This window comes from Periplaneta americana, chromosome 17 (genome assembly GCF_040183065.1).
Source record: "Periplaneta americana isolate PAMFEO1 chromosome 17, P.americana_PAMFEO1_priV1, whole genome shotgun sequence".
Taxonomy (NCBI): Eukaryota; Metazoa; Arthropoda; class Insecta; order Blattodea; family Blattidae; genus Periplaneta; species Periplaneta americana.
This window is the reverse complement of record NC_091133.1, coordinates 66,459,709-66,480,600: the sequence shown is the minus strand read 5'-3', so window position 1 is coordinate 66,480,600 and position 20,892 is coordinate 66,459,709. Positions and strand designations below refer to the sequence as shown.

General features: G+C 35.4%; 1 protein-coding gene and 1 non-coding gene across 2 annotated transcripts in view; both read right to left on the bottom strand.

Moving 5' to 3' along the window:
• The window catches only part of LOC138693303 (lachesin-like), a 1,195,137-nt gene that overhangs the window by 539,211 nt on the left and 635,034 nt on the right, over nucleotides 1–20,892 (bottom strand). Inside the window, exon 3 of the mRNA XM_069817176.1 lies at nucleotides 17,804–17,975. Within this exon, the coding sequence (XP_069673277.1) occupies nucleotides 17,804–17,894 (91 nt within the window). The 5' untranslated portion in view covers nucleotides 17,895–17,975. The remainder of the gene's footprint in view (nucleotides 1–17,803; nucleotides 17,976–20,892) is intronic.
• On the bottom strand, nucleotides 8,953–9,025 carry TRNAN-GUU (transfer RNA asparagine (anticodon GUU)). The gene has a single exon. It is a non-coding gene; the product is annotated as a tRNA-Asn (tRNA).

Below are 20,892 nucleotides of genomic sequence, written 5' to 3'. Positions count from 1 at the left end.
ACACAGAACACACATAGATTTAGGAAACAAATTAGATGAATTATTTAATTGTTTTGTCTTTTCTTAAGATAATCCAGTTTAAAATTGTAATTTAATACAAGTGTACTTTGTATTTTATTTATTTGTATATGTTATTACATGATCTGTATTTTACTATAGCTATATTAATATTATTGTGCTTAATGAACACTCTTCAATTTTGTTTAACTAAACTGAACTGTGCCCGAGCACGAGCTTCTGCTCCTTCGAGCTGCAATGCCTAATGTAGTGTAAACCTAGTGTACTAAATAAATAAATTTGAATAAATAAATGTTGAAGATTTTGAAAGAATCGCCAACACCAAACAATTTTGTCTAAGCTTTTTGTGAAGAAATTCTATTTACTGTTCTAGAATTTAAAAAATACCAGAAAACTATACTGTCAACTGATCATATCTTTCGTATGTAGACGTATAAAATTACTAATTTCTTGAGAGAGTAGAAAATACTATAAAATATAGCCTATGAATATATGCAATGTACCGGTTATACAAACTTCCAGAAAGAATGTATACAATTATTTTGAGAAACTAAAGTTTTCTTTCAGCAACCGAAATCAGACTGAGAAATTATTTCCCTTATAATTGAAGATCTCCCTCGAAAAAGGATGTAACATCAAATTAATGAAATATGTTACTTCGGTGGAAAAAGTAATTTTTTAGCATTCGTTTACAACAATGAATGATTACATCCAATACCTGAATAAACTTGTACCCGTAATTAATCAAATGGTTCAGCTAGTAAATACAAGCCTAACGAAATGTGCCTCTTAAATTATTTTCTTTTCTTCTGAAACGTGTATTGTAGATTTGTTGGTTACATCCTTACTCGAGGGAGGCCTTCAATTATAAGAAAGGCCCGTAATAAGACGATAAATAATATTAATTTTAATTAATCAGAAAATTTAATAGACTACATGTATAATATCTCAGGTTAAAGTATATGGGAACTGTAAATTGAAATTAGCCGTCGTTCCTGAGTGTCACACCGTAACTTAATCTCGAATGCTACAAGGTTTCGGAAATTGGCTGTGGGATTGGTTGGCCTCAATCTGTGGACACAGTTACTTACTGCTAATCACTCTCCCCGGACAAGACAGGGATGGAGTTTGGCTGTAGCCCCATAGGGTTAGTTCACACGATTACCACACCTGATGACAAAACAGAGCTAGTTCCAAACTCGCGGCGCACGACCAGACTTGTGGAAGTGAAAGCTGTGTAACTATATGCAGCTAGCACTAGTTTGGTAACTTGACGAAGTAAAGAGTGAAATTTTCTGTCTTTCAAGTGCCCGTATGAATTATGGAACAGAAGCAAAGTTATCACAGAACTAAGGTGGCAAGTTTCAAACAAGGCCAGATCCGGCTTTGGTGCAGGTGTTCTCAAAGCAGTTTGGTTTCTCATGTCATTCTCACTCTTACATCATTTCGTAATCATTCATGTTGTCAGAAATATACTAATTTATTGATGGTTTTCTGCGGACCTAACATTCTCCAATCTACTCCCTTTCTCTTTGTCTTCGCATACCATCCATATATCTTAATGTTGTATATCATCTGGTATATTTTTGTTTCCCGAATTTTTTTTGTTTGCCATATAGAGTGTTAGTTGGGAGGCCGGAGGGAAAAAGACCTTTAGGAAGGCCGAGACGTAGGTGGGAAGATAATATTAAAATGGATTTGAGGGAGGTGGCATATGACGATAGAGAATGGATTAATGTTGCTCAGGATAGGGACCAATGGCGGGCTTATGTGAGGGCAGCAATGAACCTCCGGGTTCCTTAAAAGCCAGTAAGTAAGTAAGTAAGTAAGTAAGTAAGTAAGTAAGTAAGTATTCCTTTCAGTGCATTCTTCAGTAGGTAGATTAATTTTAGTCATTGAGATAATCTATTTCTTTTTCTCTTCCTGGTCAGTTTGAGCATTATTCTTTCTTCATCCACTCTTTCTAGCACAACTTCAGTTCTTATTTTATCAATCCATTTTATGTGCTCCATTTTCTTCCATACCCACATTTCAAATGCTTCCAGTCATTTCTCTTCATTTCGTTATAATGTCCATGCTTTTGTCCCATATAATATCACACTCCACACAAAGCACTTCGTTATCTTTTTTCTTAGTTATTTTCTCAGATGTCCGCAGAAAAAGATCTTCTCTCTCCAAAAAAACTTCCTTTGCCATTGCTATCTTCTTTTGGCTTCCTGGCAGCAGCTCATGCTACTACTTATAGTACACCCCAAATATTTGAAGTTGTTCATATTATGTTCTACTGCATTATTTCAAATTCACACAGAAATAGAATTCAAATGATTTAAGTTATTCAGTCTCTATATTAAATATTACTGTTGATGGTAACGACTTTTGGCAAAAGTTCACATTTTTCTTCACTATAAAATTCCCCTTTTGTGCCATTGAACGAAACACTGGCCCATGTACAAGATTCGATAAAACTAAAATCGATAACAGATCTAATAAATAGATTCCTGTTTCCCTACTTTCCCTTATGGTTAAGTCGCTTCGTAGTTTCAAAACGATGGATTTTGTATCATCAATGCCCGTTGAGATACTATGTATCTGGAACCAACATTGTATAAAAATACGATTATTTTGACGGGAATTCATTCTCCTTCAACTTTCTTAACAACTCTTGATACCGAGGTTGCATAATTGAGGTCATTGTTAGTAACTCCCAAATGTAAGATCCCAGTTTCTAGCGTAGCTGGTTGAGTGCAATCTTGACATATCCTAGTTACTTAAAAAAAATTATGGCTCTGAAAGTTTGTGCACAAATATGCACATCAATAGGACTGAAATAGTACATTAAATATAATGAACCAATTAAGTTGTTTATGTTTTAAAAAATCGTTTACATGTTTCAATAAGATGAGACAATAATTATGAAAGTATGAAATAGCATAATTCACGCACTTACTATAGATCATAATATTAAGTATGTCAGATTTTGGGGCTGGAAAAATGCTAATAGTAAATTATGTTGTAACAATTCTGACAAATATGTTATTTAGTATTGTTTAATCTTTCATTATATGCTTTCCTTAACGTACCATTAATTTTGAGCTTAATTAATAGAAGTAGTGAAATCCATAATTTCTCTGCTACGTTTTATATTACATTTAGAGGTACTTTTAAACCGTTTCTCATACTATAACATTTTGTGCATTGATTAGAGATGCATAAACAACGATCTAGAAAACAAGACTAACAGCGCCCGCAAAGCCGAAAACTCGCACGACAATGTTGTATTACGTCGCGTCCTTGACGTAAAGACTGCTTGTGAGTCTTCCGAGACTCGATATTGTGCTCAAGTCCCGAGTCCCGAAGTAAACAGTTGTTTATACCTGACTGAACTTCTATTTACTTTGGCAACAATCAAGTAACTTATTTGAAATATATCTACCTTTCAGTATATAATAATCCGTTCCCCAGTCTTTATTTAATTAATAGGTCCTTATTAAAGGCTAGGAATTTTCTTTTAATATGTTTAGGATCAAGTGTGCAATCTCAATTAAACAAATATTAATGCCATGTTTTATTTTATGTTTCTTAGAAATGCACATTTATTTGAGGATTTTTTTTTTTATTGATACAACCATAGGTTATATCATTTTATAATAGAACCAGAACATTTTTATAACTAAGATACTGTTCTGTTTTGTCTTTTTGTCTCATTTAAACAATTATGTTATTTATTTCAATGATGTATGTTATTCAAAGTTATGAAATCTTTCCACGCCTACCAAATGCTATTTCAAGAATGATGAGCGAGACTCGAAGCGCAGCGAGAATGACGAGCGAGACTCGAAAGACAAATGCAGCGAACACAGCGAGCGAGAGCGGTAGTTAGTTTTGTTCATCTCTAATAATAGTTAAATATCAAAGTATTGAACATTCATTTCCTTTAAGAATAAGGAAACCTTTAAAAAATTCTTTAAGATATATTGACCAAAAACATTTTTAAAGATCTGTCAAAGGTCTTCCCTAAGACTGCTTGGTTGAAAATTTTATCCAGCAGAAGTGTGACAGAGATTCGACAAGTTCCTAGAAAATAAAAATTATTTCTGCAATAGTCATTAACTCAAATATTTAAGAAGGTTGGGTATAAAATAAAGGATAAATATATTTCATCTAGAGATTTTTAAACACCCTATGACAGTTGCTTACCTACAGAGACACAATTGTTACTCTGTTGATAAGCCTTTGCAGCGCTGCGTTAGGGACGCTTGGATGGTTCATATCTGCGGAGGAAGAAGTAGCTGCACCAATGTCCTGTTGTCTGCATGGGTGCTCAAGCAAAAATATTTCACTACTCACTTTGGACTGCAATATCATACCTTCCCATCTCAATGTGCTGTTTCGTTGCAACTTTTAGTAATGCTATCTGCAATAATATTCTCAAGCAGTTCTATATTTATACTATGTTCATCGGAATAAGGAGCGGGTTCCGGAATTAAATATTTAGAAATTAGTGAGCGTATACAGTACGTACTAGATAGACAGGCAGACGTAAAAGGAAAGACCAATAGTTGAAACAAAACACGACAGACAAACAATAATCGTAAACAGGCCTATACAAACAAATCAGATAGAAAAAAACAGGCCTCTAATAGAAACAACAACAATCAAATGTTTTAACTTACAAAAATTGGTAATACATTAAATTGGAAAAATCTTATTAAAGAAATTATCTCCAAACTAAATTCAGCATGCTTTGCTATTAGAGCAGGCCTGCAGAAACCCGTAAGTAGGGGAAATATGACGTCAGCCTCACTCCACTTCTATTGGGGATGATCGACTCCCGCCTAGATTTGTTTACATTCTTTTCCCGTTTAAGATGAATCAGTGGCGGCACTGTAATTTTCAAAAATAATTGTAATAAATTCATTATATTTATAATGCGTTATCTCGTTTCAATGTTTACAATTATGCTAGATTTCCTGTCGGTAGGTTCTTTGAGATTTCTTTGCACCTAGCCTGCTTTAGATTTTCGAAAACTTTCCTCATATCATCATCCACGGAATCATAAGTTTATAGCATTTAAGTAATGAACCTTGAAAGCCACTATTAATTTCAATTCAAAAAGAATACAACGAGTGACGTCCTTAATTTAACAGTATATATATGTATATATAATCAATATATATATATATATATATATATATATATGTATATATATAATCAATATACAGTTCGTAATGCTGAACTTACCCGAAAGTTTATGCATTCCATAATTCTTAATATGGGTTTTGTTGAAATGTAGTATAATATTGAAATGACGAGTAGAATAATTTGGATGGGACACAGTAAACAAGCAATTCTTTCGTCTTCAACAACTAAATAATCATATTCCTATTTCCTTTGGAAGTAGTATTTTTTCACGGGTTTAGATTTTGCCATGTTCCAGTTCTCTTTAAACTGCAGTACACGTATTGTGTATTTATTAATTAATTCATTTCTATTTATTTATTTATTTATTTACTTACTTACTTATTTATTTTATTTATTTATTTATTTATTTATTTATTTATTTATTTATTTATTTATTTATTTATTTATTTATTTATTTATTTATTTATTTATTTATTTATTTATTTCTTTGGCTGGAGTGCGTTACAATGTTGAATGACAGCATTAACATCCTGTCATATAGCTAGCACTCACTTATCAACGTACAATTTATTTATCGTCTTTTTACTAGTAAAACCAGTTAAGACCAGTAATGCAAGTTTTATAAAAACAGGAATTAAAACTTTATTAATGCACGAAAAATTCCTCAAATAAAGTAATTGGTTTGTTGCCTGAATGCAACATTTCGGACTTATTCCATTTACCAGAATACAGAGCACGGAAAGACAAGTCGGGGACTGTACTTAACTTATTTTACATAAAAAATGAATTTAATCGACTTTACTAGTAATAGGACTATATATACATTGGTAGACCTTCTTACATTAGGGGAGAGTCGGGTAGTATCGGACATCGGGTAATATCGGATAGTGAGTTCTTTCATCTACCACCAGATGATAGTACCTGATTGACATGGTTACGTTTCTGTGATGTCGCATAGAGAAACGTAACCATGTCATTCAGGTACTATCATATGGTGGTAGATGAAAGAAACGCACTGTCCGATATTACCCGATGTCCGATACTACCCGACTCTCCCCTATATGCAGACATACATTTTAAAATTTATTTTACATGTCTTTTAACTTATTTATTTCCCTCATTCATTTTTGTCTTACTTTCTAAAGGTATGTTCCTAAGGATTTTATTATCTGTTCATTTGTAATTCTTGATAGCGTATTGTAAACCTGCCGCCGCGAATGAATGTTAATGCAGCCAAGAACGTCATGACCGCACTGGTAGAAAAGGGTGGGTGGGGTAAGAAAGGGGAGTATAGCAGTTGCTCTTAGGAACTACAGTTCTGCAGGCCTGGTGTGGACAGACAGAAATGCATTGTAAACTAGAGTTACCAATTGGTCACAATCAATCAATCAATCTAGGGATATAAACCGTGTTGTTGTTGTTGTTGTTGTTGGTGGTGGTGGTGGTGGTGGTGGTGGTGGTGGTGGTGGTGGTGGTGGTGGTGGTGGTGGTGGTGGTGACAACGACAAAGGCATTGGATATATTTAGTGTTGGGTAATGTAGAGAAAGAAGATGGTAGAATAACTTTGTAAAATGCTTCTCGAAGTGTAAAGAAGGAAGAGGGAGACACAATAAAGTCGTAACAGAGGAGATCTACTGAAATTAGCGGGACAGAGAGCGTAGGGAGTTCAGAGTCATAACAGCAAATTGAACGGCGCGCAGGCGGTACAGACCGCCTGCACAAGTCCCTGATTGCGTAATCGAACGGTTTTATCTATATTTACGATTTTCGTTATGCGAAATCTATTTCTAACCTTTTCCCCCTCGCCTCAACTTTTCCTTACAATATAAGGAGATACGACAGAGTGAACAAGACATGCATATAACTTCCCTATATGCACAACTTCTGTTCCCCACGTATAAAATATCCTTCAGCGAACCACATATAGTTTCAGAAATAGGAAAAGGGACACAACAATTCAATGATATATCAGAGAAAGACCCTGAGGACACTTTTTTCAATACAACAAGCAACGATTTCTTTCCGAAATGTTACTTACTTACTTACTTACTTACTTACTTACTTACTTACTTACTTACTGGCTTTTAAGGAACTCGGAGGTTCATTGCCGCCCTCATATAAGCCCGCCATTGGTCCCTATCCTGAGCAAGATTAATCCAGTCTCTATCATCATATCTCACCTCCCTCAAATCCATTTTAATATTATCTTCCCATCTACGTCTCGGCCTCCCTAAAGGACTTTTTCCCTCCGGCCTCCCAACTAACACTCTATATGCATTTCTGGATTCGCCCATACGTGCTACATGCCATACCCATCTCAAACGTCTGGATTTAATGTTCCTAATTATGTCAGGTGAAGAATACAATGCGTGCAGTTCTGTGTTGTGTAACTTTCTCCATTCTCCTGTAACTTCATCCCTCTTAGTCCCAAATATTTTCCTAAGCACCTTATTCTCAAACACCCTTAATCTATGTTCCTCTCTCAAAGTGAGAGTCCAAGTTTCACAACCATACAGAACAACCGGTAATATAACTGTTTTATAAATTCTAACTTTCAGATTTTTTGACAGCAGACTAGATGATAAAAGTTTCTCAACCGAATAGTAACAGGCATTTCCCATATTTATTCTGTGTTTAATTTCTTCCCGAGTATCATTTATATTTGTTACTGTTGCTACCAAATATTTGAACTTCTCCACCTCTTCAAAAGGTAAATTTCCAATTTTTATACAGTATTTCCATTTCGTACAATATTCTCGTCACGAGACATTCCGAAATGTTATTCTCGGAAATTTGTATAGGCTATATTTCATCATCAAAAACATTACCATCCTCCCCAGCATTCAGGCCAAATACAATTATCTGTTTTACCCTTACATGGTAGACAAAATACGTAAGGTTTCACTTTGATTCAGTTTTCCCCAACACTAAAATGTAACAGGGGATTAATGGAATCATTACAATTGCGTGAAATGCTTAAATCATAGGTGGTCAGGCGGGCAGGAATCGGGCGTTCCCTGGGCTGGGTGGGCAAGTACTGGGCAGGCGTTACTCTTAACATGAGGCAAGAGGAGTTTAGTGACGGTTACTCAGTCGCTAATCTCCTAGCGTAGAGGTTCTTAATCTGGGGTCCACGGACCCCTTGGAGGTTCTTGAATGGGCTTCAGGGGGTCCGTGAAAGTCACATAAAAATTAACATGTTTATTCATTATATTGTTTCAACGTAAAAATCAGAAGCGAATCTAAACTTGTTCCTCATTTCTTGACTTTTTTAGGGACGGTTCATAGCTTTCTCCAGATTTTCGAAGGGGCCCGTGACTCAAAAAAGATTAAGAATTACTGTCCTAGTGGGATTGACAAGATTAATTTATCACTTTATTTGAATATAGCGTATTTTAAAATTAGACAATTCTATTTATAATTTATTAATTACATTATCTAAACAACAACAAAAAATGCAAATCTAGATTTCAGGTATAACTCCATGTAAAGTTGATTTGAATAATTTCGAGGCCGGGCATCGAACCCGGAACCTTTGGTTTAACGTACCAACGCTCTACCAACTGAGCTACCCGGGAACTCTACCAGACACCGATCCAATTTTTCCCTCTATATCCACAGACCTCAAAGTAGACTGACAACCGTCAAGCAACCAACTTCGAGTGCACACTAACTCCATGTGACTTGAATTGTGGTTTTCTGTTAACGAACAGTGACGTGTATTATGCAAATCAAGATTTCAGGTATAACTCCCTGTAAAGTTGATTTGAATAATTTCGAGGGAAAAATTGTTCCGGGGCCGGGCATCGAACCCGGGACCTTTGGTTTAACGGACCAACGCTCTACCAACTGAGCTACCCGGGAACTCTACCCGACACCGATCGGATATAAAGGGAAAAATTGGATCGGTGTCGGGTAGAGTTCCCGGATAGCTCAGTTGGTAGAGCGTTGGTACGTTGAACCAAAGGTCCCGGGTTCGATGCCCGGCCCCGGAACAATTTTTCCCTCGAAATTATTCAACAAAAAAAAAGGCTTGCTTTATGGATTTTCTTTTATGTTTTTGACAATAGGACTAATATTTAATTACTTCATTTCAATTTGTCGTTTCAATCAGAGAGATGTTTTTTCAAATATATTTTCATTATCAACACAACGAAATGCTATTATGATTTTGTTTTATGTATTTCCTTACATGTGTTTCGTTTTCTGTGTTTTATAATAACAAGAGAAATGTCTGAAACAATATTGAACTTTTCTCAAACAACTTACCTCATTGACGACGGATTGCTTTAATTGTAGGTAATTTTAATTTTAATTGTATTTTTGATATTGTTGTTGTAATCCCCTGATAGACGGGAAGAGAAGACCTGATGACCTTATCTCTACCAAAGTGTAATAATAAATAAAGAGAAACAGAAATAAAGAAAGATAGAAAGAAGCAAAGAAATGAAAAAGAAAGGAAGTAACAGTATTATTATTATTATTATTATTATTATTATTATTATTATTATTATTATTATTATCATCATCATCATCATCATCATCATTATAAGTTGTGAAATTGAAACTAATTGTAATAATTGTTGTGCTTAAAATATAACTGATATTTCTTATACAGTTACGCGTTTTTCGATGTTCTGTTTATGAATCTTGATATTCTCTTACATAGTACTGTGCAAGCACGTTTCCGTCAGATTTCCGTTTGCAGATAATCTTACTTTACTTTTGAACAGTGTACACAATGATTCTGTGTCAATAAACACTCTTTTTTAACGCATCTGCTGTTTCATTGCTTAGTAATGCACAATATGAAGATATCTTTCGAAAGTATATACTAGCATTGATAGGGAGTGTTAACTTTTATTCTTTCTTTGTATTTTTGCTTCATCTTTTTGTACCGATTCACACGAGAGTGCAGTCTATGTAGGGGAGAATATAATTCCACCAGTTCTATTGTACAATGTAGAAATACGCACTCCTACTTAGAAGGTCGAAATAAAACTAATAGATTACGAAAAACAAAGGCTTGCGTCAAAGTTGTGGCCTAGTAAATGAGGATGGTAGGTATTTAGAGAACAAGAGAAAATTGAGAATTACACTTTAATTTTCGGAACCAATTTAATAAATTGGAAATATCGAAAGGAAAAGACTCCATTGGTTGCGACATGTGTTGAAAGGAGAAAATATTTTCTTATTACGATAGGAAAATCCCACTGGGTGTAAACCAATGGATAGACCTAAATTGAGACGGAAAGATCAAATTCTCTTGGACCTAGATTTTGTAGAAGGAACTGAAGATAAAGCACACGGCAGAATATAATGGAAGAAGCTTGTGAATTAGGTCAAAAACCTCCTGAGATATCAAGCGCCACAAACGTAAATGAATAAATACAGTGTAATTCATGTAAGAAGTTTTACATAATAAATACATAGTTCAATAAATAAATCTTTAATTAAAGTGAAATATTACCTTTTGTTATATTCTCTCACTAATAGGTTTAATATTAACAAATGCCGCCACTTTAATATTCTTCGTAGATTTTTCCATACTGAAATAATTTTGTATCTCGCACACTTTAAAAGCTCCTCTTGCAATTCGCACTCAGATCTAGAAATTATGACCGTGAGTGAAGAAAATCAGAAAATACTGGAAGAACAAAGCCAATGCCGTTACTGGAATCAAATAGGAGATTATCTGTGTGTGAAATAGGAAAGAAAATCCGCTGAACCCTATGCGTGGTGTTTGGTGAGTAATATCGCTATGCCTTAATGCAAATTATGTAAATGTATAGATTTTCCATTAGCAATATAAAGTGCTGGCTGTACTAATGCTATCCTACATTACAGAGCATGTTCTGGTCGTCCTACGCTCAACTGTGTTTTAAATTCTCTACAAACATGCAATTTTATGTAGCGATTCGAAAAATGCAGAGAGTTTCGTACCAGGCTCAAAAAATTCTCTAGTCAGCAACTATTCTTGACTTTGTAATGATTCAACGAGCTAATGATCTTTGACGAGGGCAGTCTGGATTCGATATCCGAAAACTCTTATAGAATTTATGATAGAAGTGGAGTTGTTCGGTACATCGCAATTACAACTCGAATTTAAAAAAGAAATGTATCTTATACAAAAGATCACAAATATAAATATTATACAGAGTGAACCGTACGTAATGTCGTTAATTTCAGGGGATTATTCTTTGAGATATTTCACACAAAAAAGTCATACAATTATGCTCGTTTTTATATCCTTTTCAAAATAAAAATTGTTTTATACGAAACATTTCATATCGTATTATAGGAAAGCCATTCATTGAATTCCCAATATGCTCAGTCAATTTAAGAGAGCAGGTGTCTGGTCAGATGTCACTTTGACTGCAGGGTTGTTTTTTTTACTAGGTTATTTTACGACGCTTTATCAACATCTTTGGTTATTTAGCGTCTGAATGAGATGAAGGTGATAATGCCGGTGACATGAGTCCAGGGTCCATGCTCATATTGGGTTGAGGGAAAACCCCGGAAAAAACCTCAACCAGGTAACTTGCCCCGACCGGGAATCGAACCCGGGTCACCTGGTTTCGCGGCCAGACGCGCTGACCGTTACTCCACAGATGTGGACAATGCAGGGTTGTAAAAGACAGGTCAATTCACAGATAGTGACAACTTTGCCGCGTCTATGAAAATTTGCGTCTGTACAAACCACTGTCCATGTTTTAAATTTTCTTATATATCCACCTATAAAATAGTTCTGTATTCCTTTCAGAACATTTCTTTTTTTGATTGAATGTCGCCTGATACAGTCTGTGACTGAAGGAAATTTATTTAAATATTGTCCGTATTAAATGTTAACTGAAACAGTATCATGCTATATAATTAAATCAAGGCGCTGCTTTCCGACATAGTGTTGATTTTCTGTTCCGTTTCCGCGTTAGGAAGTGTCCGCTAAATATATTACTTTTATAGCAATAAATTCACAGTACAAAGAAAAAAAAATCCATAATAGACAGGTTTCGTTTATTTCATAATCTATTACAGATTCGTTTTTTTTTATTATTTTATTGGGTTATTTTACGACGCTGTATCAATATTTCGGTTATTTATCGTCTGAATGGAATGAAGGTGATAATGCCGGTGAAATGAGTCCGGGATCCAGCACCGAAAGTTACCCAGTATTTGCTCGTATTGGGTTGAGGGAAAATCCCGGGAAAAAACCTCAACCAGGTAACTTGCCCCGACAGGGATTCGAACCCAGGCCACCTGGTTTCGCGGCCAGACGCGCTGACCGTTACTCCACAGGTGTGGACCAGATTTGTTTTACTGTGTAAAATGGCATTATATACCTACTTATTCGTTTTGTAAGGAAACACTTCATTGTACGCGGATGGTATTAAAACTTGATACACTTTGTACATTCAATTTGACCTAATTCCTTAGTGAAGAATAGCCAATAACGAAGGCGGAAAGGGTCTCGAGAGTTCAACTGTCATAAAAGCAGAGAGTTCCCTCGAAACAGAGACACGGACTTGTGTATATGTGTCATCCGACATTTTGTCTTAAGAGCCGCGTGAGGGAGCTTTATAGCTTACACACTGCACCGGCTTCCGGAACAATAAATGTACATCCCATGAAATTCGCAATGAAATTCAAGGTAGCTGTAGAGACAAGTGCAGCTTTTACTGCGTCCTCTTCTTCAGCATGTGGCTGTACGCTTTTCTGCTTAACATCACAGGCCTCGCAGCGGTTATTGCTGATAAGTATGAAGAACTTGCAGATGCAACAGGAGGTTCAGTTTCTTATCATGTCAAAGCGTTTATAGCATTATTTTATTCTTTCAATTATTATATGTTACATATAAATATCAGCAGATATATTGTTAACATGAAACGCTTAATCTCGAGTGTGAGTTGTAATTAAAGGTTACGGAAATATCAACACCTGAACTCACTTGCTTACAGAGTATTCCGAATAACACCGGACCGGTGGACAACAATGACGTCACGCTGCAGCGAAATAGGAACAAAGCTGCTGGAAGGATCGATGGCTGTCATGGCGACTGTATAAGTTGTTGTCTGTGCTACACTAGCAAAATTTTGCGAAATTTCCGTAATGTCATAGACTATAGTTCAAAGAAAAGAGAGCATGAACAATTTATTTCTTGAACCGGTAGTAATAACTGGTCCGTTGACATGTTCGCTCATAAGCCATTAACATATTGTTTTTACGTTGTGCTCATTACAAACAATACAGCAGAACACACCACCATGGCACAACAGTGCACGATGTCATTCGTCTGCTAATTCCCGCCCTATACAAGAACCAATCAGATTCACTGATGGCGGCTGATGGAGACTGCCACCACCTCTGCAAGCTGATAGCACCGGTGCGACGCCGGTGGAGCATCAGTGACGCCATCGGTGAAATTCGGAACACCGTGATGCCATCAGATTGCTCAGCGTTGAGATTCAGAATACACTCTTAGCAAGGAAAATAAGTTGAGCAAAACTACTGCGTTAAGACGTCATTTTCTTAGGCATGGATCAGACTCTAGCACTGATATGGTATTTGCCATGGAAAATGACTTTCTGGAATGAATTATACTTCTTCTTTCTCTTATCATATACATATACCAAAGGCTTTCCAATAAATCAATTCACATGAAAGACAGTAATTTCATTGCATATATATATATATATATATATATATATATATATATATATATATATATAATCTACGTGAACAGTAAGTAACGTCACTCATTTCTGTGGGTTATTCTTTGAGATATTACCAAGTAAAATAGTTTTAATACAATTTTGGTCGTTTTTTCTTCCTTTTCGAGATAAAAATTATTTTATATAAAACACTTCATAGCGTGTTTGAAAAAAGCCATTGTTTTAATTCCCAATATGCTTAGTCAGTTTAAGAAAGCAGTGTATTATGATAATAAATGACGGAAAGAATTTTATATTTGTCCTTTAAATGAGCAGAAATTTTATCTGTAAAAATGTAAAGTTTCGTTATGAAAAGGAATTTTATAATATATTTTTTCGGATCAAATTTCTACACATTAATAAGACAAAACTAAAATTGATGGAGAACACTGGGAATTCAATAAATGGTTTCCTAAAACACGGTATGAAATGTTTCACATGAAACAATTTTTATATAGAAAAGGAATAAAAAATGAACAGAATTGTATTAAGCTATTTTGTTTGAAATATCCAAAACAATATTCCTCTGAAGTAGCCTATATGACATTACTTACGGTTCTTCCTGTATATTCAAAGAAGAAATAGAAGTAAAATAATCATTAATAATACAACACATAAATTACATTAAATTTACTTCACTCTTTACCATATCCACAATCCTTATAAACAACAACCAATTCGAATATTTTCGAGGGAAAAATTGTTCCGGGGCCGGGTATCGAACCCGGGGCCTTTGGTTAAACGTACCAACGCTCTACCAACTGAGCTACCCGGAAACTTTACCAGACACCGATCCAATTTTTCCCTCTATATCCACACACCTCAAAGTGGGCTGACAACCGTCAAGCAACCAACATTGAGTGCACACTAACTCTGTGTGGCTTAAATTGTGGTTTTCTGTTAACGAACAGTGACGTGTATTATGCAAATCAAACTTTCAGGTATAACTGCCTGTAGTGTTATTTATTTACTTATTTCTTTATTAACTTTTTATTTATTTACTTGTTTATGTACTTTTAATCATATAATATTTATTTATTTATTTATTATATCAAAATATTTATTATATTTATTTACTAGCTTACTTCCGCTGCGATTACTCAGCAGTATTACAGATTAAAATGCAGATATCTGGAATAAAATTATAACAGGTTATATTAAAGCTTGCCCGGTCGGTGCCAGTCAGCTGGACAACCAGTAAAATAAAATGACGAATTAACTACATTTTAAAACTGTTAACGCATTATAGTTTTGTTGGTACCAATTTCCTAAATGCGATAAAAACGTTTAACTGTTCCATAAATTAGATTTGTCAGCTAAGCCTACTCTCTAAATACCGCACAGTGTATAATTTACAACATTCAATTACGTTGAAGTTTCCTCCCAAATTCATGGGTTGCCTGATAAAAAACAACCATCCAGTACAGTTTTATTCAAATCATTGACATTATTTTTTTCCTCCCATTTATCCGTCAACCCCTAAGCGAAGACGAACGCGGGGAAAGGGTGGAAACTAATATTGGTTCGTGGCCTTGTCGGTAATTGTACCAATGCACGGGCATCTCCGCTTGATGTCCCCGCATGGAAATTACTGTGTTTAGCCACCGCCCGGGTCTTTAGCCTGATAAGTAACGAGGCTAATAACTTGCGAGCTTGCTTGCATGCGCTCCATTTGCGGAAGAGGGGAGTTTTCTTTCGATACCTTCTTCCAAACGATTGCGGCCCCCAAAGGGATTTCACAAAGGAAACACGGAAGAATAGGTCTAGAATAATTTTGTTCTACTCTCAGCTTTGTTAACTCTACTGGTGACATAAAAGATAATGATAAATGAGTGATTATACAGAAAGAAAATGAAATAACTGCGGATTTTCAGAACGACAATTAACAAAAAATGTAATAACATATTGTTGGAAAGTTCATAATTTTCTCAGAAAAAAAAAAAAACACTTTTTTTCTCAAGTGTTTAACGCTTTCTTTTTCCATAACTATTGCGAGTAATATTGTAATATTTGTCCATATCGATAGAAAATCTAATAAAGAATCATTTATCCTTCTGGCATATTTTAATAGCATGGACTGTTTTCGTGTAAGTTTAATTTAAAAATCACTAATTACAAGTCACTGAACGATGGGAATAGATTGCAACGTTGTAGTCAAAGTGGGAGAGGTTCACCTAGGAGAAAGATCTGAGTTCGTTTACCTCTTACATATGTAATACGAGAAGAAAGATCAGTGTTTTAGAGGCGATGTTGCCAGACTGCTGAAACTTACAACTCAATTTTCTAGTTAATCGTGCCTTTAATCACAAACGTAATATAGATTTTCTATTCATTTAAGTATACCCTATCGTCCATATCAATCTACAGGATTATTTCACCTCTACTCTGTATATACAATTGTTGGACCATAATGCGAAATGAGATAAACGAAGACGTTGTGGTAAAAACAGTGAACGTAAAACACAAATTGAAGTCTCGAGATTCACTTACGTAGAGATTAAAAATACAATCAACGTAGATCTCATGTAGTTCGAAATTTCTCACTAGGAACAGTACTTGCAATGGCTACTTTTCTTGAAAGTATCGACATCTCCCAAATTATCCTAAATATGAAGTAAAAGCTCAACTTCTACTATAAAATGTACAACATAATTTTCCTCCAAATGACAAAATGGGAGGTATTATTATGAACAGCGCATTTCTTTTTACAAAGAAATATTTCGTAATATATAATTACGTACAATATACAGTATACAATGTATCATACGGTATAGTATATATGTATGTATGTATGTATGTATGTATGTATGTATGTATGTATGTATGTATGTATGTATGTATGTATGTATGTATGTATGTATGTATGTATGTATGTATGTAGTATGAATTTCATATACCTTAACTACATTAAATCATGAATTTTTCTAACTGCAACAGATTTATTTTTAGCAACAGACAATATTATTGTCCAAATACTGAAATAGTCCTTAGAAGAGTAGCCCATTGTAGAGACGCAAATAAATCCTCGGTTTACGAGCAATACACATTAAGTCAAAAATATTTCTTTTCAGAAAAAGGCGTTTGAAAGTTCTTAACAAAACTGAATCCTAAAAATATTATTTTTACTGAGTTGTCTTTATGTGTATTTATACACATACAGTATGCACATCATATGCGGTTTTCTCTCGGAAGTAATATTTTTTACTTAATGTGTTTTACTTGTAAACCGACGAAATTATTAAACATTACTACGAACACTACTTGGAAATGAAGCAGCTAAAAATCCTCATTTGTGATTTTCTGCGCTTCGATAGACGATTATGATAGTGTGCGTATCGACACAAATGTACACCATCAATCGATCGATAAAAAAGGGGCTTTTTTTTATAACTGTTGGTTATTTTGTAAGTCTAGTGCTGACATTGAAAGACGTTGTTACGTAATGGTTATTTTGTTTGAAAATTGTACCTTCTTCAATCTCCACATTGATATCGTCTATATAGGGTAGATATAGCCTATCGCTATTAAACTGTCGCTTCTGTTTATAAAAAAAACTGCCGTTACGATATGTAATATTTAGGGTATATAACTCCGAAGAATAGCATTGAATCATGAAGTCTTTCTGGCTAAAAATGTATGTTCTAATGTTCTGCATATATTTATTCATCAACAACTTTCACTGGTGTCGACTGACGTTCCATAAAAAATTAATTAAACCTAATTTCACTAGTACATTACGAGTGTAAGCTTACCGAGTGACGAGTGCCCGCTATATAAATATGGAATAGGCCAGTACTGAAACATCATCAATACTGAATGTAATGAGAAATGCTCGTTTGAAAGGCAATACCCGACCATGTTCTTGGGAGAGTCCTGATACAATTACAGGGCATTCGTCTGTCGGTCGAGTAACAAATTGGCTCAGAGTACTTACCTGCTGCGAACGCGGTGAGCAGGGCGCAGACAACGAGGAGCCTGCATCCCTCTACTGCCCGTCCCCCTCCACCTCGGCTGTCCGGGCCCATCACCGGTGCGAGGAGCAGGATCACACCGAGGTGAACCCGGGGCCCCGGCACCAAGCGGCCCCCTTCACACGTGCCCGCATCCTGCGACACAATCAACACCTGTCAGTAGAACTGCACACATGGTTCTCTCATTACAGAGTCTTCTGTTTACTGGCTCCCAGAACAGAAGAAAGTCTTTTATAACAATGTTCCAAAGTGGTGGTCGTGTAAAGAGCTGAAGGAGGTTGCGAGATGGTTTAAAAAATAAAAAAAGATTCCTTATAAACATATTTTTTTGTTATATAAATACGTTGAACATTAAAAAAAAATGTTTCTCTAGTTATAAGATAAAGGATAATTACTTACTTACTTAATGGCTTTTAAGGAACCCGGAGGTTCATTGCCGCCCTCACATAAGCCCGCCATTGGTCCCTATCCTGAGCAAGATTAATCCATTCTCTATCATCATATCCCACCTCCCTCAAATCCATTTTAATATTATATTCCCATCTACGTCTCGGCCTCCCTAAAGGTCTTTTCTCCTCCGGCCTCCCAACTAACACTCTATATGTATTGCTGGATTCGCCCATACGCGCTACATCCCCTGCCTATCTCAAACGTCTGGATTTTATGTTCCCAATTATGTCAGGTGAAGAACACAATGCGTGCAGTTCTGCGTTGTGTAACATTCTCCATTCTCCTATAACTTCATCCCTCTTAGCCCCAAATATTTTCCTAAGCACCTTATTCTCAAACACCCTTAACCTATGTTCCTCTCTCAAAGTGAGAGTCCAAGTTTCACAGCCATAAAGAACAACCGGTAATATAACTGTTTTATAAATTCTAACTTCCAGATTTTTTGACAGAAGACTGTATGATAAAAGCTTCTCAACCAAATAATAACAGGCACTTCCCATATTTAGTTTGTGTTTAATTTCCTCCCGAGTATCACTTATATTTTATTATTGTTGCTCCAAGATATTTGAATTTTTCCTCCTCTTCGAAGGTTAAATCTCCAATTTTTATATTTCCATATCGTAGAATATTCTCGTCACGAGACATAATCATATACTTTGTCTTTTCGGGATATACTTCCAAACTTATCTCTTAACTTGCTTCCAGTAAAATTCCCGTGTTTTCCCTAATCGTTTTTGGATTTTCTCCTAACATAGACACGTCATCCGCATGTAACCCGTTCAATTGCAAACCCTCTCTGTTATCCTGGACTTTCCTAATGGCATACTCTAGAGCAAAGTTAAAAAGTAATAAGGATAATTAGCGCGATAAATGTATCTCTTTTTATAAAGAAGCCCTAAAATCTTAATTCTATATTCGGTACACATGCACCTGGTGTCATTTTCAATTTCAAAGAGATTTATCGCCTTTTTTATGACAATCATAGATGAGAGACTTATTTTGCATAAATATGAGTTTGCATAATATAGCCTATGCGATTAAAAATTTAAGAGCTTCTTTTACAATCTCGAGGATTTTTGCACTTTTTGATCAAGAACTGATCTATGCTCTGCGAAAAACAACTATACTTTCAACATTGCATCAATAGGTACCTATCTACATATTTCAATGAGTCTTCCTTAACATTTTTTTTTTTAATTTCAGCCAGTTGAACGCAACTGTCTAAAATTAATTCAATACTCTTCAGTGACTGTCGTAATTGTTCGGAGTTTCTTCCAGAGCGTGTCCGCAAAAACGAACTCAGTATTTGTCATATCATACGTAGCTAAATCTTCCATTACTTCTTTAATACACTGGAACAATTTTTTTGTTGCCAAGGCGATGTTGACAAGAAATCAGGTTTCCTTAGAAGTCAGTCGATTTTATCTCTGATTGTTATTATGTTAGAGCCTTATTATCTACTACCGATATTGAAAGTGTTTAAGTGTTCGAAAAATATATCAGTAAAGAAGGGCAGTCGAAGAAATCAAAGACAATTGGAAAACAGGTTCCCGAATTTTCGTCTCACAGGTATCGGTACATTAAAAATTTGGTGGTACCCACTAGTTCTGAGTAAAATTATCGTGGTTTTCGATTTTATAAGGATTTCTATTTATTTTTTTTTTACGAATGAGGTTAAGTACCGGTACGGTAGTGAGGGGGTCACGAAAAAATGTTTCGCGTCGTACCTTGAAAAAGTATGGAAACACTGTTTTATAACATGGTTACCCTGATAATTAGGGAGTCTTAAGCTCGATTCACATTATACGTCACATCACCGTCACGGACCATCACCGTCCAATGCAAACTCATTCACATTTATCGGCAACTGACCGTCAGTTTGCCGCCATCAAGACTGTAGGAACTGTGCTCTCGAACGATGCCGATATTTAGCAAACAAAAACTTGCGATGATTGCTGTCTTGTTGGACGAAGAAGAGGCCGAAAGAAGAAAACGAAACAGAATATGGATGAAAGAAATGCTCAGAAAGAGGAATATAGGTGAATATCATACACTATACCGACAGTTGGAGGATGATGAAAGTTGCTTCTATAAGTATTTTAGAATGTCAAAATATCAGTTTTATATTTTGCTTAAAAAATAGAAATACAAATACAAAAACAAAACACGACATTTAGAGAAGCAATTTCAGCAAAAGAAAAGTTGATGGTTTGTTTAAGGTAAGTCCTTCTAGATTGTAGTCTAAACAATGAAATGGAAAAGCAATTATGTCAATTAAAACAAATTATTGTTTGTCATTCCTTGCATAAAATCACTCACAGGAAAACGTTAATTATTCCACAGGGGAAAATTGTTAATAGTAGGTTTGAACTGATGATATTCCTGACACGTGTGATGGTGTAGGCGACGGTGTTTGCATAGTTGTCAGATCATGTGACGTAGTTGAGGTCGTCCGATAAGTAACCCTAACTGTTTGCAGCTGATTGTGTTGCAGCACGGGATGCTGATAGTGAGCTGGTGGTGCTGAAGAAATCGAAGGCTGCCCATTGTTTTGGGACTGGAACATCCTTTCTTGAATTTCTTCGTATTCAAGATTAGAAAT